General features: G+C 38.5%; 1 protein-coding gene across 4 annotated transcripts; it reads left to right on the top strand.

Annotated features, from left to right (window-relative positions):
* Nucleotides 1-596: 596 nt before the first annotated feature.
* LOC129113654 (sodium/potassium/calcium exchanger 3) lies at nucleotides 597-22,939 on the top strand. Of its 4 annotated transcripts, none has more exons than XM_054626067.1 (17): nucleotides 597-653; nucleotides 7,686-7,796; nucleotides 13,983-14,059; nucleotides 14,152-14,226; nucleotides 14,341-14,425; nucleotides 14,854-14,957; nucleotides 15,038-15,112; nucleotides 15,219-15,244; nucleotides 16,700-16,753; nucleotides 16,867-17,009; nucleotides 17,129-17,295; nucleotides 17,379-17,616; nucleotides 17,804-17,970; nucleotides 18,587-18,701; nucleotides 18,826-18,938; nucleotides 19,102-19,167; nucleotides 19,885-22,939. In XM_054626067.1, the coding sequence occupies exons 2-17, from the start codon at nucleotides 7,751-7,753 to the stop codon at nucleotides 19,993-19,995; spliced, it is 1,662 nt and encodes a 553-aa protein (XP_054482042.1). In that variant the 5' UTR covers nucleotides 597-653; nucleotides 7,686-7,750; the 3' UTR covers nucleotides 19,996-22,939. The 4 variants fall into 4 exon arrangements, 3 of the variants coding, with proteins under 3 accessions (XP_054482042.1, XP_054482040.1, XP_054482041.1); XM_054626065.1 differs by lacking the exon at nucleotides 597-653 and adding an exon at nucleotides 664-1,539; XM_054626066.1 differs by lacking the exon at nucleotides 597-653 and adding an exon at nucleotides 664-883.
* The last annotated feature ends 1,644 nt before the right edge of the window (nucleotides 22,940-24,583 follow it).

Raw genomic sequence — 24,583 nt, forward strand, 5'->3', positions numbered from 1 at the left:
AATGAGGCCCTTTCCCTTTTTAATGTCATTTTACTGAAGTAAAGGCCTTTTTAACGGCCTTAAATATGAAAAGGAGACATTAACCAGACTACTTTTATCAAACAGTACATGCACTTTTACACAAAAAGGTTTTTACACTTTTTTTGTAATTTCTTGGAATCTGGCTGGGTGGATTATTGCAGACAGTGCTGCAGCAGTGTTTCTTAATCTTCACCCTGTTTCTGGAAGGTCTCCATGTGACAAATGGTCTGTGTTTCCCCAAACTAAAACTAAGAGAAATAACTTGTAGAGTATTTGTGGCAAAACTACCTTTCATACTGTCCTTTTTTTCTGTCCTCTCAGACAGTTTCAACTATAAAAAAAAAAAAAAAAAGCACTGATTCTTACTGTATTTTGTGTTTCCTATGGACATTACTTGTCAACCTTTACCATGATTACCACCTTATATCAGGTAGCTATAGAGGAAGTCCTGGGACTGGTCTGAAAAGTAGTGAATCAGCTATTCCACTGATGGACAGCTGGTGGCGGTAATACGCAAAGAAAGCGTAATACTGCCTCCGCAAAGGCAGTGAAGAAGAAGACTGTTTTTTTTTTTTTTTTAAACTGCTTAACAAATGTTTTGTGAGGAGGGCAATTAACTCGACATTGCTCTGGTAAGAAAGACAAATGCAAATGTAGCCCAACTTTGGTTTGTAAACAAGGCAATTTTAAATAATCTAATCCATTTAACGGTGTCCACTGTGAGGTCCAGTCCAGCTGTCTCTGCTCCATTCACACTTAATTAACGGGATCAGGTGTGTTGAGATAATTGAGCGTCTCTCAGGTGGAACATTTAGTGCATCGTTGGCCCGATAATTGGCCCCACTGGCAGAAGCTATTTACAGTATGTTTTTCTTTTATGCTCGGGAGTTTGCATCCCATCAGGGGTCTATAAGCTCAAAAGGGGACATTTCTGTCTTATTTCCTCAGAGAAAAACAGTCCCGAGTTTGTCTCCGCCTGGTGGCCACATAGCGTGTGAGCAGAGAGAGAGAGAGAGAGAGAGAGAGAGAGGTAGAGAGTGAACGCACACGGAGCTCAGAGCATGTCGCCTCCTGTTGCTGCGCCTCACTGTGGGATCTGCTGTCGACCTTTCAGACCGTTCACATGAACGCAGAAAGCGGGTTTTTTTTACGCGTTTACTCGCTATGTTGAACCCGGAGGTTTGGCGGAGTGAGCCAGCACAGCGTCTGCTCTGAGTCTGGAGCTGGTGGGGGGTGTGGGGGGGGACCAGGCTTGTGATTCAAGGGGGAATCTTTTTTTTTTTTTTTTTTTTAACACAACTTGGCAGACTTGGCGTTTGCTGCTGCTGGAGCTGTTTGTTTGCAGAGAAAGTGTGAAAACAAGTGTCAGCGAGAGAGCAACAGATGTTTTTGGTGGAAATGCGGCCGTCTGAAGAATGAGAGCAGCAGCGAGGCACCGGCGGCCCTTCCAGCGGTTCTGCTGCTGTGGAGTCGGGCTGGTCGCAGTCATTTGGCTCGCACAGGTCATCCAGGCACCAGGTGAGACCTTAATATAGACGCACAGGCTGCACGCGCCTACGAGCGTGCGCAATCATTATAGTCCTATGGACATTCTTAGATTAACACTACACAAATTGGAATTACATCAATGTATGAAAAGATCATCTAAAACATCCGCACGTATGAATAAGTATACGGTGTGCGCAATATTCCTCACAGTTGATTTTTATATGAATTGATAGACATTTGATGTTTTGGAATGCAGCTATAAGGAACCAACATTTAGACTGATGCTGGACCAAAAGTTAGATTTCATGTATTAGATTAAAAACATTAAAGTATCCAATGAAAAAGGAAAGGCAATAGTAAAATACATTTACTTTAACACATTATAAAACGGATCCAAACTATTATTGTCTCAATAAAGAGCTAACTAGTAGAAAATGCTGCATAATCCATTTATTCAGAGCACGACATGTAGTACTTTATCTTCATTTGGCGCAAAGATCCAATATACTTCCATTCCCCCCCTCCTCTTTTCCATGGATTTAAAAATATTTTATGTGTATCAAAATATGAATATTACATTCATGCAGTGTATGCTGGTTTAGAAATGTTACTGTAGACAGGTACTGCAGTCTCCATCAAAATCAAGCAGAGTTTAAAAATAGACATTATTATAACATCTATTTCCTTAAGAAACAATGCAGTTGCAGAACTTGAGTACAATTATGATAAATGTCCAGCACTGTGGCATTTTTAAGGTGAAATATTGTCTTTAAAGTAACAAACAGAGCTGCATGTCAGACAGCTGAATCACTGTTGTAAATATTTAACTCTTAGTTTCCAACATGTTCTGCTCATCGTCTCCCATCTTCTGTCCCTCTGGCCGTGATTTTCTCCGCACACAATGCAGGAAGGTGACTGTTGATTACATAGAGCAGACAGAGATTGTGGCATGTATAAATCCAATCAGTGGGGATAAATTTAGTTATGGGTTATTGCAGATTGACAATGGTTATTTCATCCTCATCTCAGCAGAATATTATGTATCTCTTAATAGACTTCCTGCCCTTTTTTTAATTTCTGTTGTCACTGTAGCTAAGAATGTGTCTTTCATGTGACTAAAAAGATTTTGTTAAATGTAGATAATTGATTGGTACATTTATTGTATTTGTCTTGGATTGTTTACAGTTACTGTCCTTTTTTAAAATAATACAATCATCAACTTCTATAACATTGTGCACCGTTCCAAGTCACATCCGTATCAATTAATGGCTAGAACGTGGTTCTCCGTTAGATTTTTCAATGTCTCATTTTGCAGCAGTGCACCTAAAGGCAATCCTCCCCCCAGCTCATTATCCTCTCATCACCTTTGCTGATGTGTTGTCACACTCTGTCACACACACACTCATCAGCAGCTTCAGCACCGACAGCGCCATTCTTTCTAATCCTGTGTGCATTATAACGATATGAAGGAGTGAACTTTGGGTTTGATCTACATTTAGGTTTCACCCTTGTGTTGCAGTCCGGTTTTTCATAGAAGAGTGTCCTGGGGAATGAGCCGTGTCATTAATATTTATACTTAACCTTTAAATTAGGAGGGTGCCAACAACCAGAAGAGGTTTTTTGAACTGAGATCAAGGCCGCTCAACTTAAACCATATAAAAGCGTTCGGCAAGGCATGTGGTCTGCTGTTTGTAATGGCAGCAGGCGGGTTACTCTTGCAATGCTTGGAAAATATCACCCATACTGTAGCATCCTGAAGACCACTGCTTGTAGAGCCATTTATGGATGTGCTAACCCAACAGTCTGTATCTATACCTGTCTTATTCTGACAAAAAATATTTGATTGGATATCGGGAAAATAAGTTACAATAACAAAACCGGCTTGATGAAAAATGTATGTATTATGAAGGAGTTGTAAAGGGAACATTCTTCAGGAAGAAACATTTTGCAGAGGTCACAGATATTGTTGGAAGCAATTTTATAAATTCAACAAATTTATTTTCTGAAAAGAACAGCTATTTTTCCTGTTTGCAAAGGTCGGGAATTGATGTGTAACTGAACATTTCAAGCCTCGCTAGATGAGGTTTTATCTCCAAGATAGCTGTCCCTCGTCTGCACAAGTGGGGTGGTGGTGGTGGAGTGCTGGATTCCTCTACAAACATTTATAAATCACAGCAGCAGTGAGTCTAACAGCTGACACATAATGATCCCCTGTGTGTCCCATGTTTTGTCTGACAACACAGGGGACAGACTTAAGTTTAGTGTTGATTGAAAAGTTTTGATAGTTGCGTGGCTCACACAACTGTTTCCGTGACAGCAAAATAATTGGCTTTTTAACAGTTAAGCAGATATTAAACCTTCAATAAATGATTTGTTTTTCCGGTAACTTGGGGGCTGTGGAAACACCTTTTTTAAAGTTGATAAAGCTATTGTGTATATAAACTGTCGCTTATGTACACATCCAACAAAGGAACATTAAATTAGCATCCTTTGGAGTTGTGGTTTTGTCCTTAATAAAGAAATTAATTACTATTGGATCTCTATTGACACAATTGTATTGGTATTAGAAAAGTTTAATTAAGCTGCAGTAGCTGTTTCCAAAAAGGGAAATTGTCACAAATTCATTGAGAACCATAAAAAGTAGGAAGTGGAATGTATATGAATATAACCATGGCAATAACTTGGCAATAAACTACATGTTCCTATTCACAACGTTATACAGTCAGATATTTATAGAACTGTGGTTAAGCTCCCATTTAAATCACATTTTCATCATCTCTCTGTTTACTGCAACATGACACTTCCTAAATGTTCTGTCTGAATGTCAGAGTGGAGGACTGCAGGGTTATCTACGTGGAAATCGAGCTCAGAATGTTGGATTGAAATGTAAATATAATTTTTTATAAAGTAATATCCATAGACTCAGATTTCAAAGGCAGCAATATCTAGCAATCTGCATTGCCTCTATTGAGGATTTTACGCTTGGAGACATTTACTACCACAGACTGCAGTCCTGTCCTGTGGAGGCAGTGTTTAGGGTAAGACCTGAGAAAGCCGGTCTTTCCAGTCGATGTGTTATTGACGGGATCAAATGTCTTGTTTCTGCTAAAGACGGACGCAACACTGTTTTTTCCTTCCTGGGGGAACGGATGATGGTGTATGGCTTAAGAAAATCATGATTGAAATGAAGAGTTAGTCTTCTACGCCTTGTAAAAATCAGATCGGTGCTGTATAATGATTTACAGCAGTGACACCATTTGTTCAGCATGTGTTGTAGCTACATGAATTCTTGCAATTTTGACGTCTTTGCTGCAATAAGACAAAACCAAATCATGAATAATTGTCACAACATAAGCATTTGGCTTGGAGGTTCCCCACAGTCTGCATAGTTATACTGTAGTGTAGAGAGAAGAATTATGAATGATGGTATTTACACTTACCATGCTGCACTCAAGCAATGTGTTTATGTTGAGGCATGTGACAGTGGGATTAAGATATTTCCATACAAACTCCACATTTCATGCTTCAGCAGCTTCCTCACTGATCTTTCTGTAACCTCTTTCCGTTATATTTACATTTTAGGTCTTTAGCAGACAGTCTTATCTAGAGGAACAATCACATTAACATTACAGTAAAGTTAGCTTAAACACCATGGATCAGCAAAATGATAAGCAACTTCAATGCAAGGCTCAGGGTCAGAGTGAAGACAGTGTGTGAGGTTGTGATCTTTTTCTCCATTTTAAACACATTTTTGTAACTGTATGCAGTTTTCTTTTTTTTGTTGTTTTTACAGCAAAGATGTGCCGCCTTAATGCACTTTTATTAAATTAATCTACAGCAGTTGTTTAGGATGTCATCTCAAAATATCGTTGCTGATCATACTGATCAAGACCAGAGGATCCAAGAACCTGGGTGGCTTACCACCTCAGCTAAACACTGTCTAGCGTTAGCAATACCAGAACCCTAGAGATAAAAAGTTTTGGAAAGGAACCAAGAGAGTCTATCTACCTTTCAGAATGACAATCGTCTGGGAGTATCACATGTAGATTGTATTTACGAATGCAAGCATTGAGAATACGGATTTGAAAGTATTTAATAAAAATGCAAGCCACAAGATTGGGAGCAGTTGACTTTAGGCTGGTAGCTAACAATGCTTACAGCGCCAACAGAACAAATAACAGCAAATGTGCTGTCAAGGCTGACACTGTTTTCCTGAGGGGGAACCAGAGGGTGGGTACTACACTTCAGCCACAACGCTGTCGGTTAGGACGCCGTTTTCAGCTGTAACGCCATATCAGTGCGGTGCAGAGCGGCGGCCAAGAGCTAGCCAGTGGGGCACAAACATGCACTAAAACAAAACAAAAACAAGCACAGAGAGGCTGCTATTACAACACATAAATGGTGTGACTTAATTCTCTGCTCAGATATACATAACTCTACTATATCGTTACAAAGAAAATGGTTCTTTGCATATACAGCTCCTATATTTATTCTTTATTTCTTAGACTTATTGATTTAAAAATGTTCATCAAAAGTTCTCAGAGCAGAATATGATTCAAAGCTTTAATTTGCTTTTTTTTGTTCAAGAACAATCCAAATTACAATTACAATGAAACAAAAAACCTGCAAAACTACACATATGAGAAAGTATGATCAGAGAATGTTTGTCATTTTTGTGAAAATTACTTGTACATTAATCAGTTCCAAGTTGTTGCAGATTGATTTTCTTTCATTTACCTAATCAGCTAATCAACATACCATTTTAGCAATTGTCTGTGTTTTAATTTACATGTTGTTCGATGAGATTTAATTGAGTTAATAAAATCTGAATCTAGAATCAGCATCCAGTTTTTTCCGTCCCGTTTTTCTCTCCTTTTTCTAATGAGACAAGATGTGGTTTAGGTGCTAGAGATTTCTCCCAGTTATAGGTGGGAAAATGGTGCAGAGCCATCTGTGGCACAAAACCCATTTGAATTTCATACGAGTCGAGTTCCTCTTGATGCCTCGACATGAAAGCCTTCACGTCTGCTCTCAGCCATGACCGCTGCCCTCTTGAAATGGGCTCATTGAGCTGTAAGGTACAAAGGGACTCTACAGCGCCTGGCAATCAAAAAATGCACCAGACACCATGCTGCCTTGTAAATAAAAGGACATTTTGTAGTAAAGAGTGTAATAATAACTGACTCACTATCTTCTCTGCAATAGTGGAAAGATCTCTGTGGGTGGTGGTGGAAGATATCTGTATTTTCTTTATTCCCGTAGGAGAGATGAGACAGATATATCTGTGGGGAGTTCCTCTCCTGTTGGTGTAGTAAAGTCGTAAAAACTGAAACCCACACACAAACTAGCTATCGAGGAATGAAATACAGATCTGAAATACACACCTTTTTAAAGATGGGACAGCTGACAGCAGCATGGAATGGATTTCTGAATGTGCTGCTATCTCCCAGAGCCAGAAACCTGAAACTACAGTCTGTTGAGTCGACGTTTGACACAAGTTTAACTCTGGAGACAATTACTAGAAATAGATACTTTGTTTATTATATTTCAGTCAGAGGTTCTTTGAAAAAATAGTTACGTTTTGTGATTGGAAAATGCTACTATAGCTGTAATAACTAAAAGTAGAGCTGAAAGAATTGATTAGTTGATCAACAGAAAAGTATCAACAATTTTGATGGACGATCAATGGTTTTAAGTCAGATGTCAAACCAGAAAACAACAACGATGAAATCCATTCCATTCTTCTCACATTTGAGGATTTGCTTCTTTTAGGGGGTTTATTCTTTTGATTGGACAAAACGAGACACAACCTGGGACTCTTGGAAACTGTAATGGACTTATGTATTGATTAATTGATTAACCTTTGAAAATTGACAGTTTACTAAAGCCAAATTTGTTGTATTGTTTTTTTCTGAAGGTTTTCTTTCATATAGACAAAGAAATCCTAATATTTTTGCTTGAATAATGACAACTATTAAAATAGTTGCAGATCATTTTTCTTGTTTATCAACTGATCGTTTCAGCTCTACACCTTAGTGACTAAGCTATTAAGCAGACTGAAGAATAAGCTAATAATGAAATATAGTCTGTCCTTAAATCACAGCACAGACGGGTTGGTCTTGGACTTCGTGAGGTCCTTTTTGCACTAAAACGACTCTGGTGTTGTTTTGTAACAGAGTCGGAGTCTTCCGGGTTTCTGCCAGGCGTGAACGGTGAGGAGCTGCGATGGACTCGCCGGCTGATGCAGGACAAGTCAGACAACCAGAGCGTGGATCAGCCTCGAGCAGGTGAGTCACTCTTCTTTACCTGGATAGATGCCGTCTGTCACTCCAGTTCAGACCAACAAACTCTCTAAGACTCTACCCTCTCGGTGTAGAGGGGCGGTATGGATAGCATCTTCTATCAACATAAAGAAAACGGATAACCAGACAGGAATGTCTGTTTTCCTGATGGTATTTTTTTACGGTATAGTTTGTGGTGCTGTTGAACAGTATTGCATTATACAGTATAATAATAATTGGGTGGACAAAATAATAGAAACACCTGACCGTACATAATATCATCATATTACCCATGCCTAAATGAGTGTTTATGTAATGAGTACTTGGAATTCCACACACAACTATGATAGCTGTATGTTTTGCGTTGGTGAAGGACTTAATTTGGGTGCTTCGTGTTTTGAAAATGTAGGGTGTCAAAGAGTGTTTAGCGATGTTAACGTGTGCATGTTTGTGGTGTATGTAGGTAAAAGGGGGGGAGTGTACCAGAGATTTCTGCCTCACCCCTGCAGGTGAACTGAAAGGTCATGTGGCATTGTGTCAGTTGTCAGGAGTGTGTAGTCGGTGTCAAGCTTTCACACTGACAGACTCGAGGAGACAGACGGAGCAAACAAGAGGAGGCTGCCAGAGTGGAAGTCAGATTAGATTTTCTAAGGTAGCCTGTCTTTAGTAGGCGCCAAGTTACCTTCCATTGCTCCCTGAGCCTGATTGCACCCTGAATAGTTTGCACAGATTCAAACTGCTCCTTATTATCGCAGCCAATCGACAGCCATCATGAGAGCTCTGTTTCTGTGTTTCCCTGGCTGATTAGCTGTTCGGCTGACATGAACCACATTCATTACAGCTGACAGTTTTATTATTAAAAATTCAGATCAGAGAGGAAATCTTTATTGCTGTGTGAGGAGATTAACGGAGATAAAATGACACAGCTGCGCAATGAAATATACAATTCTGTATCTTCACATCATTTGCATTTACTCAGTGGTGGAGCTAATACTAGGCTGCCAGTCACAATGTTGTATTGTATGCCAACTGCCCAGATATTGTATTCTCAGATACATTTATGCGAATCAAAGTTATGCTAATAATATACCATGCAAATTACCTGTTCAGAGCACACCTCTAAATACAACCTTATATGTACTCTGCCTACTGAGGGTGTGCAACCAAAAAACAATCCTTCAGACAATGAATGTTTTTATCCTTTTTAAAAATAGATCTGTGAAACAGGCTTGTGTGACATGTCTGAAACTCAAATTTTGATAGAATGGTTCATTTATTTTATAGGTGTAGCCTTGACTTCATTAACATTATATCACCAAACCTCAAATCTCTAAGCCTTTTTAAATCTTTAATAGGTATATGATGAACAGTTCTAGCTCCTGATAATCTTATCTGGAAGAATTATTCCACAGCTCAGTGACATCACAAGTCTTATATTAGTTATATATTTGAAGAGCTTACATTTGAGAGGTGCACGAACACGGACTCTGTGACAATAGGTCTGGCACTTGTAGTGAATTCACAAATAACAAGCACCTCACTGTCACTGCATGTCCTCTTTCATGACATGACATTAGAAGGGATTTTTATTCCACCCTTGAGAGAGAAAATGAGACTCGATGTCTCTCTGTACCAGTGCTCCATTTGCTCTATTCAACAATTTGTATTTTGCTACCCGATAACACACTTAACCTTTATTGAGTTCCTGGCTGCAAACAGATCTCCCTCATTATCTCTTAAAAAAGACACAAGCGTACTGCGGGCGGATACTTCACTGTGGTAATACACTGGAAGCAAGCAGGCGAACAAAGGGTTGGACAGGTAGTATAAGACACACCAGTGAGCGTGGCTCCAGGCTCAGGTTGCCGCCCTCTTCCTCAGCAGGCCGTCTGACAGTGATTGCATAATCTGTAGTGTGATTAAAAAAGCCTGCCGTGGACCTCGGGGGATATTATCTTGGGGATTGCACAGTAACGTCCAGCCCCAGGCTGTCTTTCTCTCTTTTCATCTCTCCACTGCTTAACAAGATAGAGACGGTGTGACCCGCCTTCAGCTGACAAGCCTTGCAGACCGTTGTTGCTAGGCAACTAAATGCTAAATTTTGAAACCCAGACAATTCTGTCTTTCAAGCATTAAAAGTCCAAAGGACTAAAAATAGACCGCGAGGAGAGGAGTTGGGAGTGAATCTAAATTATGTAAATGGAGTAAGTGGCTCATACTGTGTGTGTCGCCGAGGCTTGGTGTGTTGTTTATTTTGGCAAGCGACAGTCGGCTGAGAATAGTTTTTTTTCCACAGCCATGTTTTAGGGTTCTTTGGGAAAGAGTTGAGAAAGAGAAGCTGGCAGATAATCTTACAGAAATTGTCTTCAAATGGGCTTGGTATTTTATTAGGGAAGGCAGATTATGGATGGCAAACAAAGCAAATGGCAGTTAATGCGACTAGTTACTACTGTTGGGAAAGTTGATTCAGAATTCTGTTAGATCTTGTTTACTCTTTTTCACTTTGTGCACAATAAGGCCGAGTGTGAAGTTTATCATAAAACTTCTCTTGAAGAGAAGATATATATATAGCTGCTTTCTCTGAATAAATGTTTCATTTCCTCACCCAACAAGTTGATAGCGCTTATGCTGCATGCTGTTGTATGATCACCTCTGTCACACCAGTGTAACATGATGTTCAGTGATTGTATTGATAGGCGAGGTGTTTGGTGCGGTTTGAAGCCCTGCTATCGTTTCATCATAGTTGCTTTTAAATCGCCTCAAAAGGAAAGCAAATCAAAGAACAAATGCATAATTGAATTTACATTACACACCTGGATGAAATATTCATTTTTTGATTCCTCATGAAAAATGCAGGCTTGTTGCAGAGGTCTCTGTGTATTTGCGTGTGTGCACGTGTATGTGTGAGAGAGTGCGAGTGCTCCATAATAGCGGTTTGGTTGATGCATGATACGTCGATACCGTAGCTTGACTCCAGGACGGCATGCAGACTCCCGGATCGATGACATTACTCTGCACCGCCCACTGCCCCTTCATTCAGCTCCACTGAAGCCCCCTGCAGCAGGTTGACTCAGAGAGAGATATGCTCCTCACATCAGTGGAGATCTCACTTCTTCAGCCTTTTGAAGAATTTGCTCGGCATCGACCTTATACTTGAAGAAATAATCTTCTGCACAGGCTCTATTGATCTGGGCTCGGATTAAATACATATATAACAAAGGATCTGTACGCTGTGAAGCACCTAGCAACCATAACAGTGAATCATACTTCATCACTTTAAAAAAAAAAAAAAAAAGACAGAAAACGGTGCCCTTCTTGATTGAACTAATAACGCTGCATTTGCTACTAAGGCTTAAGACTAAAATGTATTAATTGTCATTATCATGAGCTCAAAATGACACCCAAATGAACCAGTATGGTTAATGCCTTGCTTCAGTTTAAATTAGGCAACAGTGTTTTATGATTGCTGTAAATGCTCTCGTGGATCCAACCAAAAGCTAATAAACCTTTATATAGCAGAGTACGACACTCAGTTTGGTAGGCTAATGCATTAGGTAAATTTACGCTTTGCTTCTTAACAAACAGCATCTCATTTTAACATGTGCCTTCTGGCTTTTATAATGCTGTGGAGTTAATATTTAAAATAGTTGTTCAGTGTCCTTTTTTCCATCACAGAGTTATTTTCTGTTATAATCCATTACTGTCTCTTTGTTGCTTTACCGTCAGCATAAATCTTCCATACATGCTAGTTAACAATTAACAATTATACAGTAAGTTAAGACTTCGTAACAGAATGACAGTAAATTCATCATGCACAAGAAAACCAGCACGATCCAAGGCCCAGAGTTTAATTATGTTTCATTCATCAATGTTCCTGACTAAGGAAAAAGAAAAAAAAATATATAATATATATATATATATATATATATATATATATTATATATATATATATATATATATATATATTTGCCAAACAGCTGGTGCTGTCTTGGTCTCTGCTTGGTTAACTGTTGGGCAGCATATCATGTAAATATAATTTGAATTCAATCCACTTTGCATTTGAGTACCTAATTTGCACATTAGTATACGTGCACACAGTTGACACTTTCCAGTGAGAGCCAATTTCTTTCATTCATTTTTGCGGGGGTAAAGTCTATTTAATACTTTGAATTATAATGTATTGCTGATGAACCTAAAGGCTTCCTGGTGTTTTTACAAACGATGGTCCACTTCAGATCTCCATCTTTTAAGAGTAGACCACTGATCAATTGTTCTGCACATCTTTAATGAGTTTCGGATCTGATTTAATCATCAGCTGACCCATAATTCAACCCATAAGCACCTTAGACACATATTAACTGGGAAGTTGCAGATGTGCAATCATCTTGAACCCGGCGGATTCAATTTTTGGTGTTGCGTTGTAAAATCACGCCATGAGAGTTTCGGCAAGAGACATTCCTGTCCAGTAGCCTTCAGTTAAACCAGTAAGCTGAGACATGCTGTGTATCTATATTCTCCCCCCTCCCTCACTCTCTCAGACCTCTCCTGAGGGTTTGTAAGGAAAAATAAATATTTTTAGACATTACAGGCAAGAGCTGCTGTCACTTCTCTTTTTTTCATTTTTCATAAACCCTAACCATGGGAAACACATATTCACCTCCCCCTTTCTCACTGTTCGGGCAATTGCCTTGCCTTTGGCTTCCTACTGGCACCCATCAAAAAAAAAAAAGGAAAAAAGAAAAGCTGCCCCCAGGGAGAGTGTCGCCATAGCAACTGCCTTCACCAGAGCAACTCCTCAAAGCATCCATCTGAGGTACATGTTGCAGCCCTCGGTTTTTCTACCGACAGAATAACCTGAGAGTTTATGTTTTTGGGGCAGAAAGGAGATTGGAAGGCTTCCAGGGCTGTTAGATGGGACGCCTGAGAGCAAAGAAGAAGGTGAAAGAAAACAAAGCCACAGAGAGAGCACAGATGTCCAACAGCTGATCAGCTTGGCAGGCCGCTTGAGCAGACGCATACAGTGCAGCTTCGCATTCTGGCTTCCTCCTTCGTGCCATAAGATGACAGAAAGTTTACATGCTAAGCCCAGATGATTTAGCAGACGAGCCCTGCCCTGCAATAACAGCTGGCGTGGAGAAAATAGGCTTTGTCCTCTAAGAGAGGAGAAAACAAAGACACTACCAACCTTCAGAAACTCACTTCAGCTCTGGTCCTTGAAGACGATGCACAAGAAGCATTTTATGTCACAAAAAGCATCCAGGCAGGCGGTGCTGCACTCTGGCACAGACACAAATGTGTAAACATTACTGCACAAACATTTACATTTTCTAACTGAACATACCAAACTACTGTCCCCTCCTCGGGACCATATGGCCGCCTCACTTTCTGACACTGGAGTGTCAAAGATCAAATCTCATATCCTAGATCACAAGGGACCCTCTCTTAATCCTTGCTGTCTGTTAAGTTTCCATGCATCATGACGGCTGCACAGTGCTTATTGTGGGCTTGTCGACCCACTGTTGTCTCACACAGCAGAAGAGCTATTAATAGCTCAATGCTCCCCAGTAGTTTTTATTCATCAAGCTCAGCTCAAGTTGTAAATTGGAGCTGCACTACACTCTCGAGGCTTTCTTTTGAAACCATCAAGGGAATCGAGGGAAGCTAGGCTGTCATTAACAGTTTTAATTTTTTCCGTTTACACTCGACGAAGGACAGGAAGCAGCTGCCAGTTTCACTTCCTGTCTCACTCTTCACTGGAAGACAAACACTGTGCCTAACTGATGATGTTGTGGGTTGCACAACTAAAAATGGTGTCTCAAATGAATTTTAAGTCATGACTTCTTTTCTTTATGTCTTTGAATTTATTTAAAAATGAATGGATATAATTGATAATACTTAGAATAATAAGCTTTGTAATTGAACATCAGAAATAAAAAGGAAATTAGTGAAATCATTTAATTTGGTACACATTTTGTGTTCATTGTCAAGTACAAATCAATGCCTCAAGGTCAAAGATTGTTAGGGGTTAACTCATCATTATATCACAGACTATTTGTACCTACTGTATTTACTTTTTTTTGATGAATTTATATCAAACAGCATATAGGCTGTTTTATTTAGTTTGCAGCTTGCAGGCTGTTTTTTGGTGGAAAAAGAAATAAAAGAAACGATGATATGTCTACCCCTCTGCAGCCATCCACGAGTTTCCAGAGGACATCTTTACCAAGGAGCAGAGGAAGAAGGGGGCTGTTTGTCTGCATGCACTCTGTGTAAGTATGTCGCAAGATATCATCATTTTATAAAAGGCAGGGTATGCATGTGTCCCTCCACTCGCTTATCTGCGCTCATTTGTGCTGTCCAGGCCATCTACATGTTCTACGCTCTGGCCATCGTCTGTGACGACTACTTTGTCCCTTCCCTTGAGAAAATATCCGAGGTGAGAAAATGGCACCAACCTGCCATCAGATATCCTTTTCTTAGTTTAGTAGATTCATATTTTATTATTCTCATTAAATTCTGAGCAATTTTCTTTCTTTTTTTTATCTTTCAGAACCTGCAGCTCAGTGAAGATGTGGCTGGGGCGACATTTATGGCTGCAGGCAGCTCTGCTCCAGAGCTTTTTACCTCTCTCATTGGTCAGTAGCTCAGCCAATCACGACCAAGTACCAGTTGTGGCAGTAATGAAAAAGCATACCAAAATTAGTTTCATGTATTTTAACATTTTAACATTAAACATTTGAGCACATTGGAAGTATTCACAGCCTCTGCAGTGCCAAAATCATCCAGGAGATGTCAGCAGAGTCTAGTTAAAAACCTCAAAAAGGATTTTGCTTATTTTTAGGAATTTTAGTGACTAGTAAACTCTAAATACAGAGCTGGATGGCGTGTGTTCCTTTGTGTAATTAAAAAAAACAAAAATAAGAAGATGAGATAGAAGATGACAGACTGAGGGGGATTTAATCTAATCTGAATTCAAAACAAAGCCAGATACCAAATGCACATGTTTGACTTCCTCTCCTAATGTGGGTTGTGTCATCTGTCTCTCTGTCTCACCCACCCTCAGGTGTTTTCATCACCAAAGGAGACGTTGGAGTTGGCACCATTGTGGGCTCTGCCGTCTTCAACATCCTGGTCATCATTGGCCTGAGTGGGATCTTTGCAGGCCAGGTAGGAAAAAACGTGCACGATATCTTGCATGCATTTGTTCTAAGTGAAGGAAAACTGACATTTGTAACTTTTCTCCACAGACAGTGATTTTGACGTGGTGGTCCCTTTTTAGAGATTCCTCCTACTACATCCTCTCTGTACTGGCTCTCATCATGGTGAGATTTGCTGTTTTGTGTTATGAAGTCAGAAAGATCAGTTATTGTTTGTAAATCTTCTACACCTCCACATTGTGTTTTGAAGAATATTTTTTCCCTTCTTTAGGTTATCTATGATGCCACAGTTGTCTGGTGAGTCCACATACCTCAAGTTCTGTTTGTACTTGTTATATGATCACGTTTCCCAAGGAGCACTTCTAGAGCAGGTATCTATTCATACCACACAGATCCGCAAATCATCTCGCTCCCCTCACGCTCTGAATTGTGTCAACAACCGCCCCCTCAAATGACTGTTATTACAATCATGAAGATTAGTGTGTCAGCGAGTTCAACAATCAGTGATTGTGGAACATGTTCAATCGATTTGGTTCCTGATTCGTACTCAACAATAACAATATCATCTGAATATGTATTTAGAGTCAGCTCTTTTCAGAGTCAGCTGAGGTGACGAGGAACAAGCAATATAAAATCTTTTAAATAAATATTGTCTTTTTGATTTGTTTCATTTGTGTGAGATAACTGTCATCACACACATGATCAGTGATTCGTAGCTTAGGTGTTAGATTCATTTATTTTGTTCAGCTTTTCCTTCTTAACAGGCTCATTCTGTGCTGTTGATGCGTTCTTGGTTTTCTATCCTGAATATTTGACCCTGACCCTGACCCTGATGAAGGCCAAAAGCCGAAACGCTCTGATCTAAACAGTAAAAGTTGATCTATATACTTTAAGAGATGCTGGCCTTGTTTTTTTGTTGCAGAAGGTTAAATTGAACTAGAAGCCTCAATCTGTACTGAATGTATTCCCATAAGTCAACCTGAGGCCTTTTGTAAAGAAATCCCTCCACTGTTGTATGTGTCAGTGGTTTAATGAAAGAGCAGATTTATTCATGGCTTTAATGTGGGTTGTAGGTGTGGATTCATCAGTGATATATGGCAGGCTGTTTATTGAATCGTAATGGGCCAAGCCATCCAGTCGTATTTCAACTCACACTTTGTAAGATTTGTATCCCAGCTCTTTTTGCCAAATCACTGCATGCTCCATATATCTGAGATATTAGTCAGATCATGTGCAGTGGTGGTAATCTAGTGCCTATCCAGGCTTAGTGGACCAGCTGTACCTGAGAAGCAAGTGTTGATACATTTTCAGGAGTACACAGTTGGGAAGTATTTCTCTTATTACATTTAATGCTGATGACAAAATGAGCAACAATCAAAGTTACAGTTCAGAAAGAAGGTGGTTATTCTTCATCGTTTAACATTCAAAAACTAAACTAATCTGCTCCATTGTGACTGTGTGGTTTGATTTGACTTGCAGTACTGACAATTAAAGATATACCATTATTTTAACGATTATAATACATATAATAAATGGTATGCTCTATAATTTTATTCATTAATTCATAAATATTTAAAAATGAATTATAATATTCAATAACACATTTATATTGAAGTAAATCATAACAGACACCCCTGTATTTACAGTATGATTAAATAAAGACTAAAGGTTATTTTACTATATTATCTATGTTATTTTTGAAGTTCAGTGCCCTTACACAAGACTAACACAAATGTATTACTTGCTGTGCAGGTGGGAGTCGCTGCTCCTCATGACTATGTATGGAATCTACATTATAATCATGAAGTAAGTTTACCAAAAGCCTAAGAAGTCGTCATCAATCCACAGCAGGTGGAGGACAAACCGTATTTATGGTATATATTAATGTAGGTAAACAATATCTGTTTGTTTGGTTGCAGGTTCAACTCCCAGCTTCTGGCGTTTGTGACGCGTCAGCTCAATAGCTCCAGGCCGTGCTGCCACGGATCAGAGAATCACAGAGAAGACAAGATGGTAGAGGATGCCTCTGCTTGCAACACCTCAATGGTGCTTCTTAACAAAGGTTAGAAGATGTTTAAATGGTCGTCTCTTCTTTGCTGCTGTGATTCTGTTCTCTCACTGTGTCATATATAAACGGAAAGTTATTTGTCATGTGTTTAATCTACAACAACATTTTCACAGTCCAAGCCCATGATCGGGAGGCTCCTCCAGTCATCATGGTGGACGAGCTTCTCATCCTCAACCCCCACAAACTGTCCTTCTCTGACGCCGGCCTGCGTATCATGATTACCCCCCACTTCTCTCCCCGCACCAGGCTCTCCATGGCAGGACGCATGGTCATCAGTGAGGTATTTGATGCACATATAACGCACACAACACAATTTTCTCTGAGCTCTAAAACAAAAAAGATCTTCCTGTTTTCCTCTCATAGAGACAGAGGCTGATCCAGAGTTCAAAGAATCAGTGGGACGGTGAGGCCGGCCCGGGCTCACGAGGGGGATCAACCAGTAACAGCCTGAAGAGGAGGGGCTCCTGCAGTCTGGAGAACGGAGGCAAGAGTCCTGGGATAGGAGACGCAGGGTCAGGAGATAAGCCAGGAGTCGAGGTGGGCCAGACGGAGGAAGAGGAGGAGGATGGATATGGGATTTTCAGCCCTGTGCGCATACCAGGTGAGGAAGATCCAGTACTAACTGTTAACAGCCGTTATGGGAGAGTAAGATTTAACCTGCAGTGTTTTTTATTTTTTATTTGCTTGCTTTTTGATTTTGAAGTTGATTCCTGGTTGACAAAAGTCCTTGAAATTCTTGATGTCTTGACTACCATGTGCCCTCCTGACCCACTTCCTGCTCCTCACAGGTGGCTGCTGTGCGCGGGTGAGGTGGCTAATCAAGTGGCCTCTGGGCCTCCTGCTCTACTGCACTGTGCCTAATTGTATCCAGCCACGCTGGCACCGCTGGTTCATGGTCACCTTCGTGGCCTCCACCCTGTGGATCGCTATCTTCTCCTACCTCATGGTGTGGATGGTAAGACCATGATCTTCAATTCTGAAACAAACGAAAAGAAAATGATGACAGATGCTTTAGGTGGCTGTTGGTTAAGGCTGGAACCTACTGTTCAACTATTTTGTTCACTGTGTAGGTATTCGTTTTTTATTTTTTGGATTTCTTTTGTTTTTTATTAACCCCTCTTGTTAAAAAACGCATAAAACACATCAAATATTTAGCAAAATTATTTTTAATTCAATAAGAAATAACAATACAAACAACAATACATAGAATAAAGGAATCCTTAAAAATAAATGCCTTTAATTAAACCGAAAGACATCTGTGTCAGCTATATGCTGTCTATCTCAGCCGAGAACGGGGAATTACCTGACTGAGTCCTTCCTTCCTAAGACTTACTTTGTTACTACCAAAGCTCCAGAGCCAAAAAAACGGTATTCAGGACAGCCCTACAGTTGGTCTAATACAAAAATACAGTTATAGTTAACAGCATGCTTTGAACTCTTTACGTAATATATATCTATACATTGGTATGAATGAGTGTATATCAAAGGTTAGACAGACAGTGATTTTTGCACCACCTTAAATACTCTCTCTGTGTGTACTTGACTGTGGTGTGTTATTATGTTTTTATCAGGTCACTATCATCAGTTACACTCTAGACATCCCAGACTACATCATGGGTATAACCTTCCTGGCAGCAGGGACCAGTGTGCCAGACTGCATGGCAAGTCTGATTGTAGCCCGACAAGGTAAAAAAAAAAAAGCCTCGTAAACCTCATTATTCTGAATCTCCTGCTCCAAGTACTATTCTCTCTTTGTGGTGCAAGTGCTTCAACTCAGCTTTTCTCTGTCACTTTTCCCATCTCTTTTCAGGCATGGGGGACATGGCGGTGTCTAACTCCATAGGCAGCAATATATTTGACATCCTGCTGGGTTTGGGTTTCCCCTGGGCTTTGCGTACCCTTGTGGTGGAACACGGATCATCAGTATGCATACACTTTATCTCCCTACAATAATCTCTTTTTCCTTCTGTCTGTGATTCACCGATGTCTGCTTGGGTTAGAGAGGTCTATCAAAACCCAAGACTTTGGATTCTCACTTCTGTTAAGTGGTTATAAAATTGTGACATTTGCTTTTCTTCCCCCATAGGTCTCCATAAATAATAAAGGACTTGTGTATTCAGTCGTCCTGCTGCTGGCATCCGTGTTTCTGACGGTGAGGAAACTTATTTTTATCTGTTGTCAGTATGCAAACTAAATCAGTATAGGTGTATTTAATTCAGTTCAAGACACTGTGGACTGTAACTGTGCACAGTGTCTTACCTGATTTAAACCCTTAAGACTTGCAGAGCAGAGTGTCTGATTTAAATAACTGAACATGGAAAAAAAATGCTCATCTTGCTGCGAGAATTTACCTGATTTAAACCCTAAAGACTTGCGTTTAACCTGCATTTCTTCCAGGTCACTACCTCAGTGTGGAAAAGCAGAAATCAGAAACAGTTAAAAAAAAAAAATCTTTCTTATATTTTAAGCCTTAAATGATATTGAAATTAATAAATAAATAAATGTATCTTATATTTTTGCCACAGAGTTTTTTCTCTACTTCTGTACATGGTTAGCTGTTAACAGCTTTGTGCACAAGCAAGTGGCCAAAAATGTTATGAATGCAGGTTAAAATTGATATATAGTTCCTGGATTTATTTACTCTCAAATATTGACATGGGCCTCAAAAATCCAGTATCAGTCTGGCTCTACTACATGTCCACTTACAATTCTCCAAAATGGAATGAATGGTTTGACAATTACTATACCTGCCTTATAGTAAATATCCTGGTGTCTCATACTGCCAATTGTACAAAACAAAACCTTTGGAAAAAGTTGTATTCCAGGTGATTCTTTTGGCTCTTCCTCACCATTGTCTCTCTGCTTTCAGGTGATGAGTGTTCATCTGAACCACTGGAGGCTGGATCGCCGGCTGGGTGTGGGGCTGTTGTTTCTCTATGCTATCTTCCTGCTCTGCTCCATCCTCTTCGGGCAGATGTGAGGCCTTAAGGTCAAATGTCAAACCTGTATGACAACATGATGAGTACCTACCTTTCTACCACTCGTCCTCTTTCCTGAAGCCAAAAAAGAGTGACCGCATTGTTGTGTTTCTTGTGAGAGTTTCTGTGCACCTCTGTAGGACTCACTAGGGTGATACTGTACACATGCAACTACACGAACACACACTAAAGTCTTTTATCAACAGCACAAGTATCTAATTGGGTGACTTGCCAAAATATTTAATGACATGACAGATGGAAGTAGCAGGCTTGTTGGGCCTTTAATATAAATATGAAACAGGAAGTGATGCCAACATAAAAACGGCTCATTAATATTTGGTACTATTTATTTTAATTAATGTGAAATCACTATTTCATTAAAGCAATAAGTCATTAGAATTTTAGATTCACAGTCATTTGAAAAAAAGTCTTGCTTGCTGTCACTGCCGCTCTTTTCATCTTTTGAATGTATTTATCATATTTTAAATAGTCATGCTCTGAAAGCTGCTGCAGCCCAGCAAAATAACCACAGGGTTATGTAGTAGTTGATTTAACAACACAGCAATCAAAGTTATTTAGTTTAGGCAGTGAATCCACATATTGTCTATCCATCAGTTTATGTTTGGTGAGGAGTGTTCAATAGCGTATGTCTCTAGCAACAGTAATCAAACAGTTTGAGAATGTACTTATGAAGCAGACGGCTGCAGTTGTGATTTACAGGAGGGTAAATGAGAGAGTACCCAATTGAAATCCTAGAGGACTACAGTAAAGAACACATTTTCTTTAGAATAGGTCAGAGACCAGGATGTCTAGCAAAAGGCTGAAATCCATAGTTGGCTGTGGATAAATTGATATTGTCTTAATTTGAAGAAACAAATCAAATTTATAAAGGATTTAAGGAATATGCTGAGAAGTGTTCAAAGTTTAGGGCCATCTCAAAAGATTTGGGTAAAAGGTTGAACAGTTTTTCTCTGTACTTTTCACAGATGTTAACTAACGGTACTGTGATCTGCCATGTCATGCTTGGACCTATTGTTAAAGATAAAAAAAACATTTCAAATTCAAATTGTCTGTTGGCCTTAGATTTGACCACCCTTGTATGTTTTGAATGTACAACCTGTACCACTAGTGTGGAGATATTCACATGCATTCAAATGTAGCAGGTGGCAGTGAATTACAGCAAAGACCCTCTGAACAGATGGTGAGGTACTTTACTCCCAGAATAAAAGACACCATGTATGTGTCAGTAGACTTTTAGAATATAAACAATGATATGAAAATGCACATTATTGTGACAATATTTTGCCTAACCACCTATAAGCAAGTATTGGTACAGCTTATTGTACGTAAAGAGATTAACTTTGTGTTACAGTATTTTTAGAGTTCTTATAACTATGAAATCTAATATATAATGTATGTGTCACAATCTTTGATGACTTTGAGTGCAGGTTAGCTGTAATGCGTCACGTTTAGGTACAACAATCGATGTTTGTATTGTTTCTTGTACATTTTATGAGATTATTTAACTTTGGTGGAACATTTTTACCTGGATCAGGACAGAAGCAGCACATTATATTCTCACACATGCAAATACTGTATTTGTTTGTGTGGTATGGCCAATAATACTATATATTTTATATTTGTATAAACCCATTGCTCCTTTGCCCTTTTTATAAGATAATTTGGGAAGCACAACAATTTGGACACATTCAAATAATTAGATGAATTCAAGACTAAATGTTCCACCAAAGGGAACTGGGCAAAATATTTTTGTCTTTTTTCCAAATGGCTGTATTATTATTATTATTATTAATATTATCGTTGTCTACTTGACAACACTTTTTACCGTTTGTAAATGTTGAATAATTGACATAGTTTTACAATAATGAATGTCCAACAGAGACTAGTTTTGTGATGTTTTTGATATTTTTAAAAGAAAATACATAATGTAAGCCTACTTGTGAATTATTGTAAGAGGATGAATGCATATTTTGGCAGTTTCTTTAGTGGAATATGAAGACTGTTAAATCAGACTAGCACTTGTTATGAATTAAATTGCAGTTGTGTCTTTAAAACTTTTAAGCGCTAAGATCTTTTATTTCAGTATTGATTCATTGACAACCTTAATTCATGCAAGGGAAGGCACAGGAATTTAAGCTCCCGTTTACAGGTTTCAAATTGAGTTTAAAATAACAAAAACTAAATTGTCCTACATCATCTTTAAATCATAATTTAGGTTTACATAATTTTCCATCATTGAGCTACAGTTTAAAAAGTATAGTTACTTTTAAACATATTTTATCAGAGCTGCCCAAATGTCATGCCAAGATATTTTTTTTACTGGATGCATCTTAATTGAGTTTAAGGACAACGGATGCGCTGTTAAAATGCGGGAGCCAAAAAAAAAGTGATAATTATCCTATAAATGCCTGTATCCCAAACATAAATGCTACACTTTGACACTCGTGGGTAACTTGTTACAATGTCTACTGCTTGTCCAGAAAAAAAAGGCTGAAACTATTGGATGTGTAATTGTTTAGTTGATCAACAGAAAATAAATCAACAACTCATCTGTTAATCAGTTAATTGTTTTAATCTTTGAACATGCAAAAATTAAATTTTGCAGTTTAAATGTGAGAATTGATCTTAAGAATTTACAATGAATGCTAATATGTTCTTTCACTCAGCTGTTGGTAGTCTCTTCTGTTAACTCATATTCAGATCTAGTAATAATCTCAATACGCTAGTAATTGCTACTGAGAGACACAACAGCACCAAAGCAAACATTTGAACTCCAGTACCTGTTGTGGTTTCACAGCACTCAAAGAATGTTCTCTTTATTCTGCTGTGATTTTAGGAGGTAGTTGCTGTTTTAGAGTTGAAATGTATTGGTTAGAGTTCGTATTGGATCATAGAAGACTGTTGTATCTTGAGACCAATAAATAACGTGCAATAACAATTGATTTGTTTCACCTGTTATTTTCTGTTTAGTCTATGACAGCCTTCTGATCGAACCCCGAAGTAACATTTAATAAAACTTTCTATACAATTCAAGACCTCTGAGCCACTTATGAGTCCTAACCGGTTACATCTGCAACACACTGTAACTTGCAGTCAATGTATAGTAAATGTAAGATAGCAAAGCTATACAGATATAGTTTGTGATAACTCCTTGGACCACTGTATCAATACTACATAATTCTGATAGACGGGGTGGGAATCAAGTATAATAGAAATAATTGAATGACTCACCCAATGCAAGGCATGGTTTCTCAAAGTACAGCACGGGCCAATGGCTGGCTCTCAGAAACATTTAGTGTGGCCCCTGAACGAGACATGAAATACATGCATTACATTTTAATCAATTGTCTCTATTCTTTCACTTTCAATAGTTAAGATGTAATACACTTCTTACAAAATGTCTTCAAAAAGTCATTGTATAGTATGTCATAAAAATGCATCGTAAATAATGTTAAAAAAGGCATATTATGCCATGAAAATGTCAAAGTATAGAATGTCATTAAATAATAATATTATGCCATAAAAAAATGGTGTACTATGTCAAAAGAAGTGAAAATGTCATGGAATTGTATGTCAAAAAAAGTGAAAAAAGTCAGTATAGTATTTTGAAAAAGTCATAGTATAGTATGTGTCAAAAAAATACATAATACTATGTTGAAAAAGGGAAAAAAGTCATAGTATAGTATGTCGGAAAAAAATCATATATATGTTGAGAAAGTAAAAAAAAAAAGTCATAGTATAGTATGTCGAAAATAGTCATAGTTTAATATGTCGAAAAAAGTCTTAGTATAGTATGTCGAAAAAAGCGAATAAAAGTCATAGTATAGTATGTTGAAAAAAGTCATACTATAGTATGTTGAAAAAAGTCATACTACAGTATAGTATGTTGAAAATTGTTGAAAAAAGTCATAGTATAGTATGTCGAAAATAGTCATAGTTTAGTATGTTGAAAATAGTCGAAAAAAGTCATTGTATAATATATCGAAAAAAGTCATAGTATCGTATGTCAAAAAAGTGAAAAAATGTCATAGTATAGTATGTTGTAAAAGTCATTAAAAAGTCATAGTATAATTTCAATCAGAAGAGACTTCAATAAAATGTAACAATAATTTATTATACTTAAGAAATGAATAATGCAAAGTCTTTGGCGATTGGACTCCATAGTGAAATCGTTGAACAGAGGGGCAGGGATGCTGAGGTCAGGCACAATCCTCCGGGGAGTCCAAACACTGGTGGTGGAGGTGGTGATGTAGTGATCTGATCTGATCGTGCTGAAATGACAACTGACAGCAGCAGAGAGGAGAACATTTTTAGGTAACCGTGGTAGACTCTGGTTGGATAACTTTAAGTGAAACCAACAATCAGCTGATAGAGTAGTCACAGTGTAAAGATAGTCTTCCTGACTGAACTTCCACTAAGCTTCAAATGTTGAAAAAAAGTCATAGTATAGTATGTCGAAAACAGTCATATTATAGTATGTCGAAAAAGTCAACAAAAAGTCATAGTATAGCATGTCGAAAAAATAAATAAATTCATAGTATATGTCGAAAAAAAGTCATAGTATAGTAT

Source organism: Anoplopoma fimbria, chromosome 24 (assembly GCF_027596085.1).
Source record: "Anoplopoma fimbria isolate UVic2021 breed Golden Eagle Sablefish chromosome 24, Afim_UVic_2022, whole genome shotgun sequence".
Lineage (NCBI taxonomy): Eukaryota > Metazoa > Chordata > Actinopteri > Perciformes > Anoplopomatidae > Anoplopoma > Anoplopoma fimbria.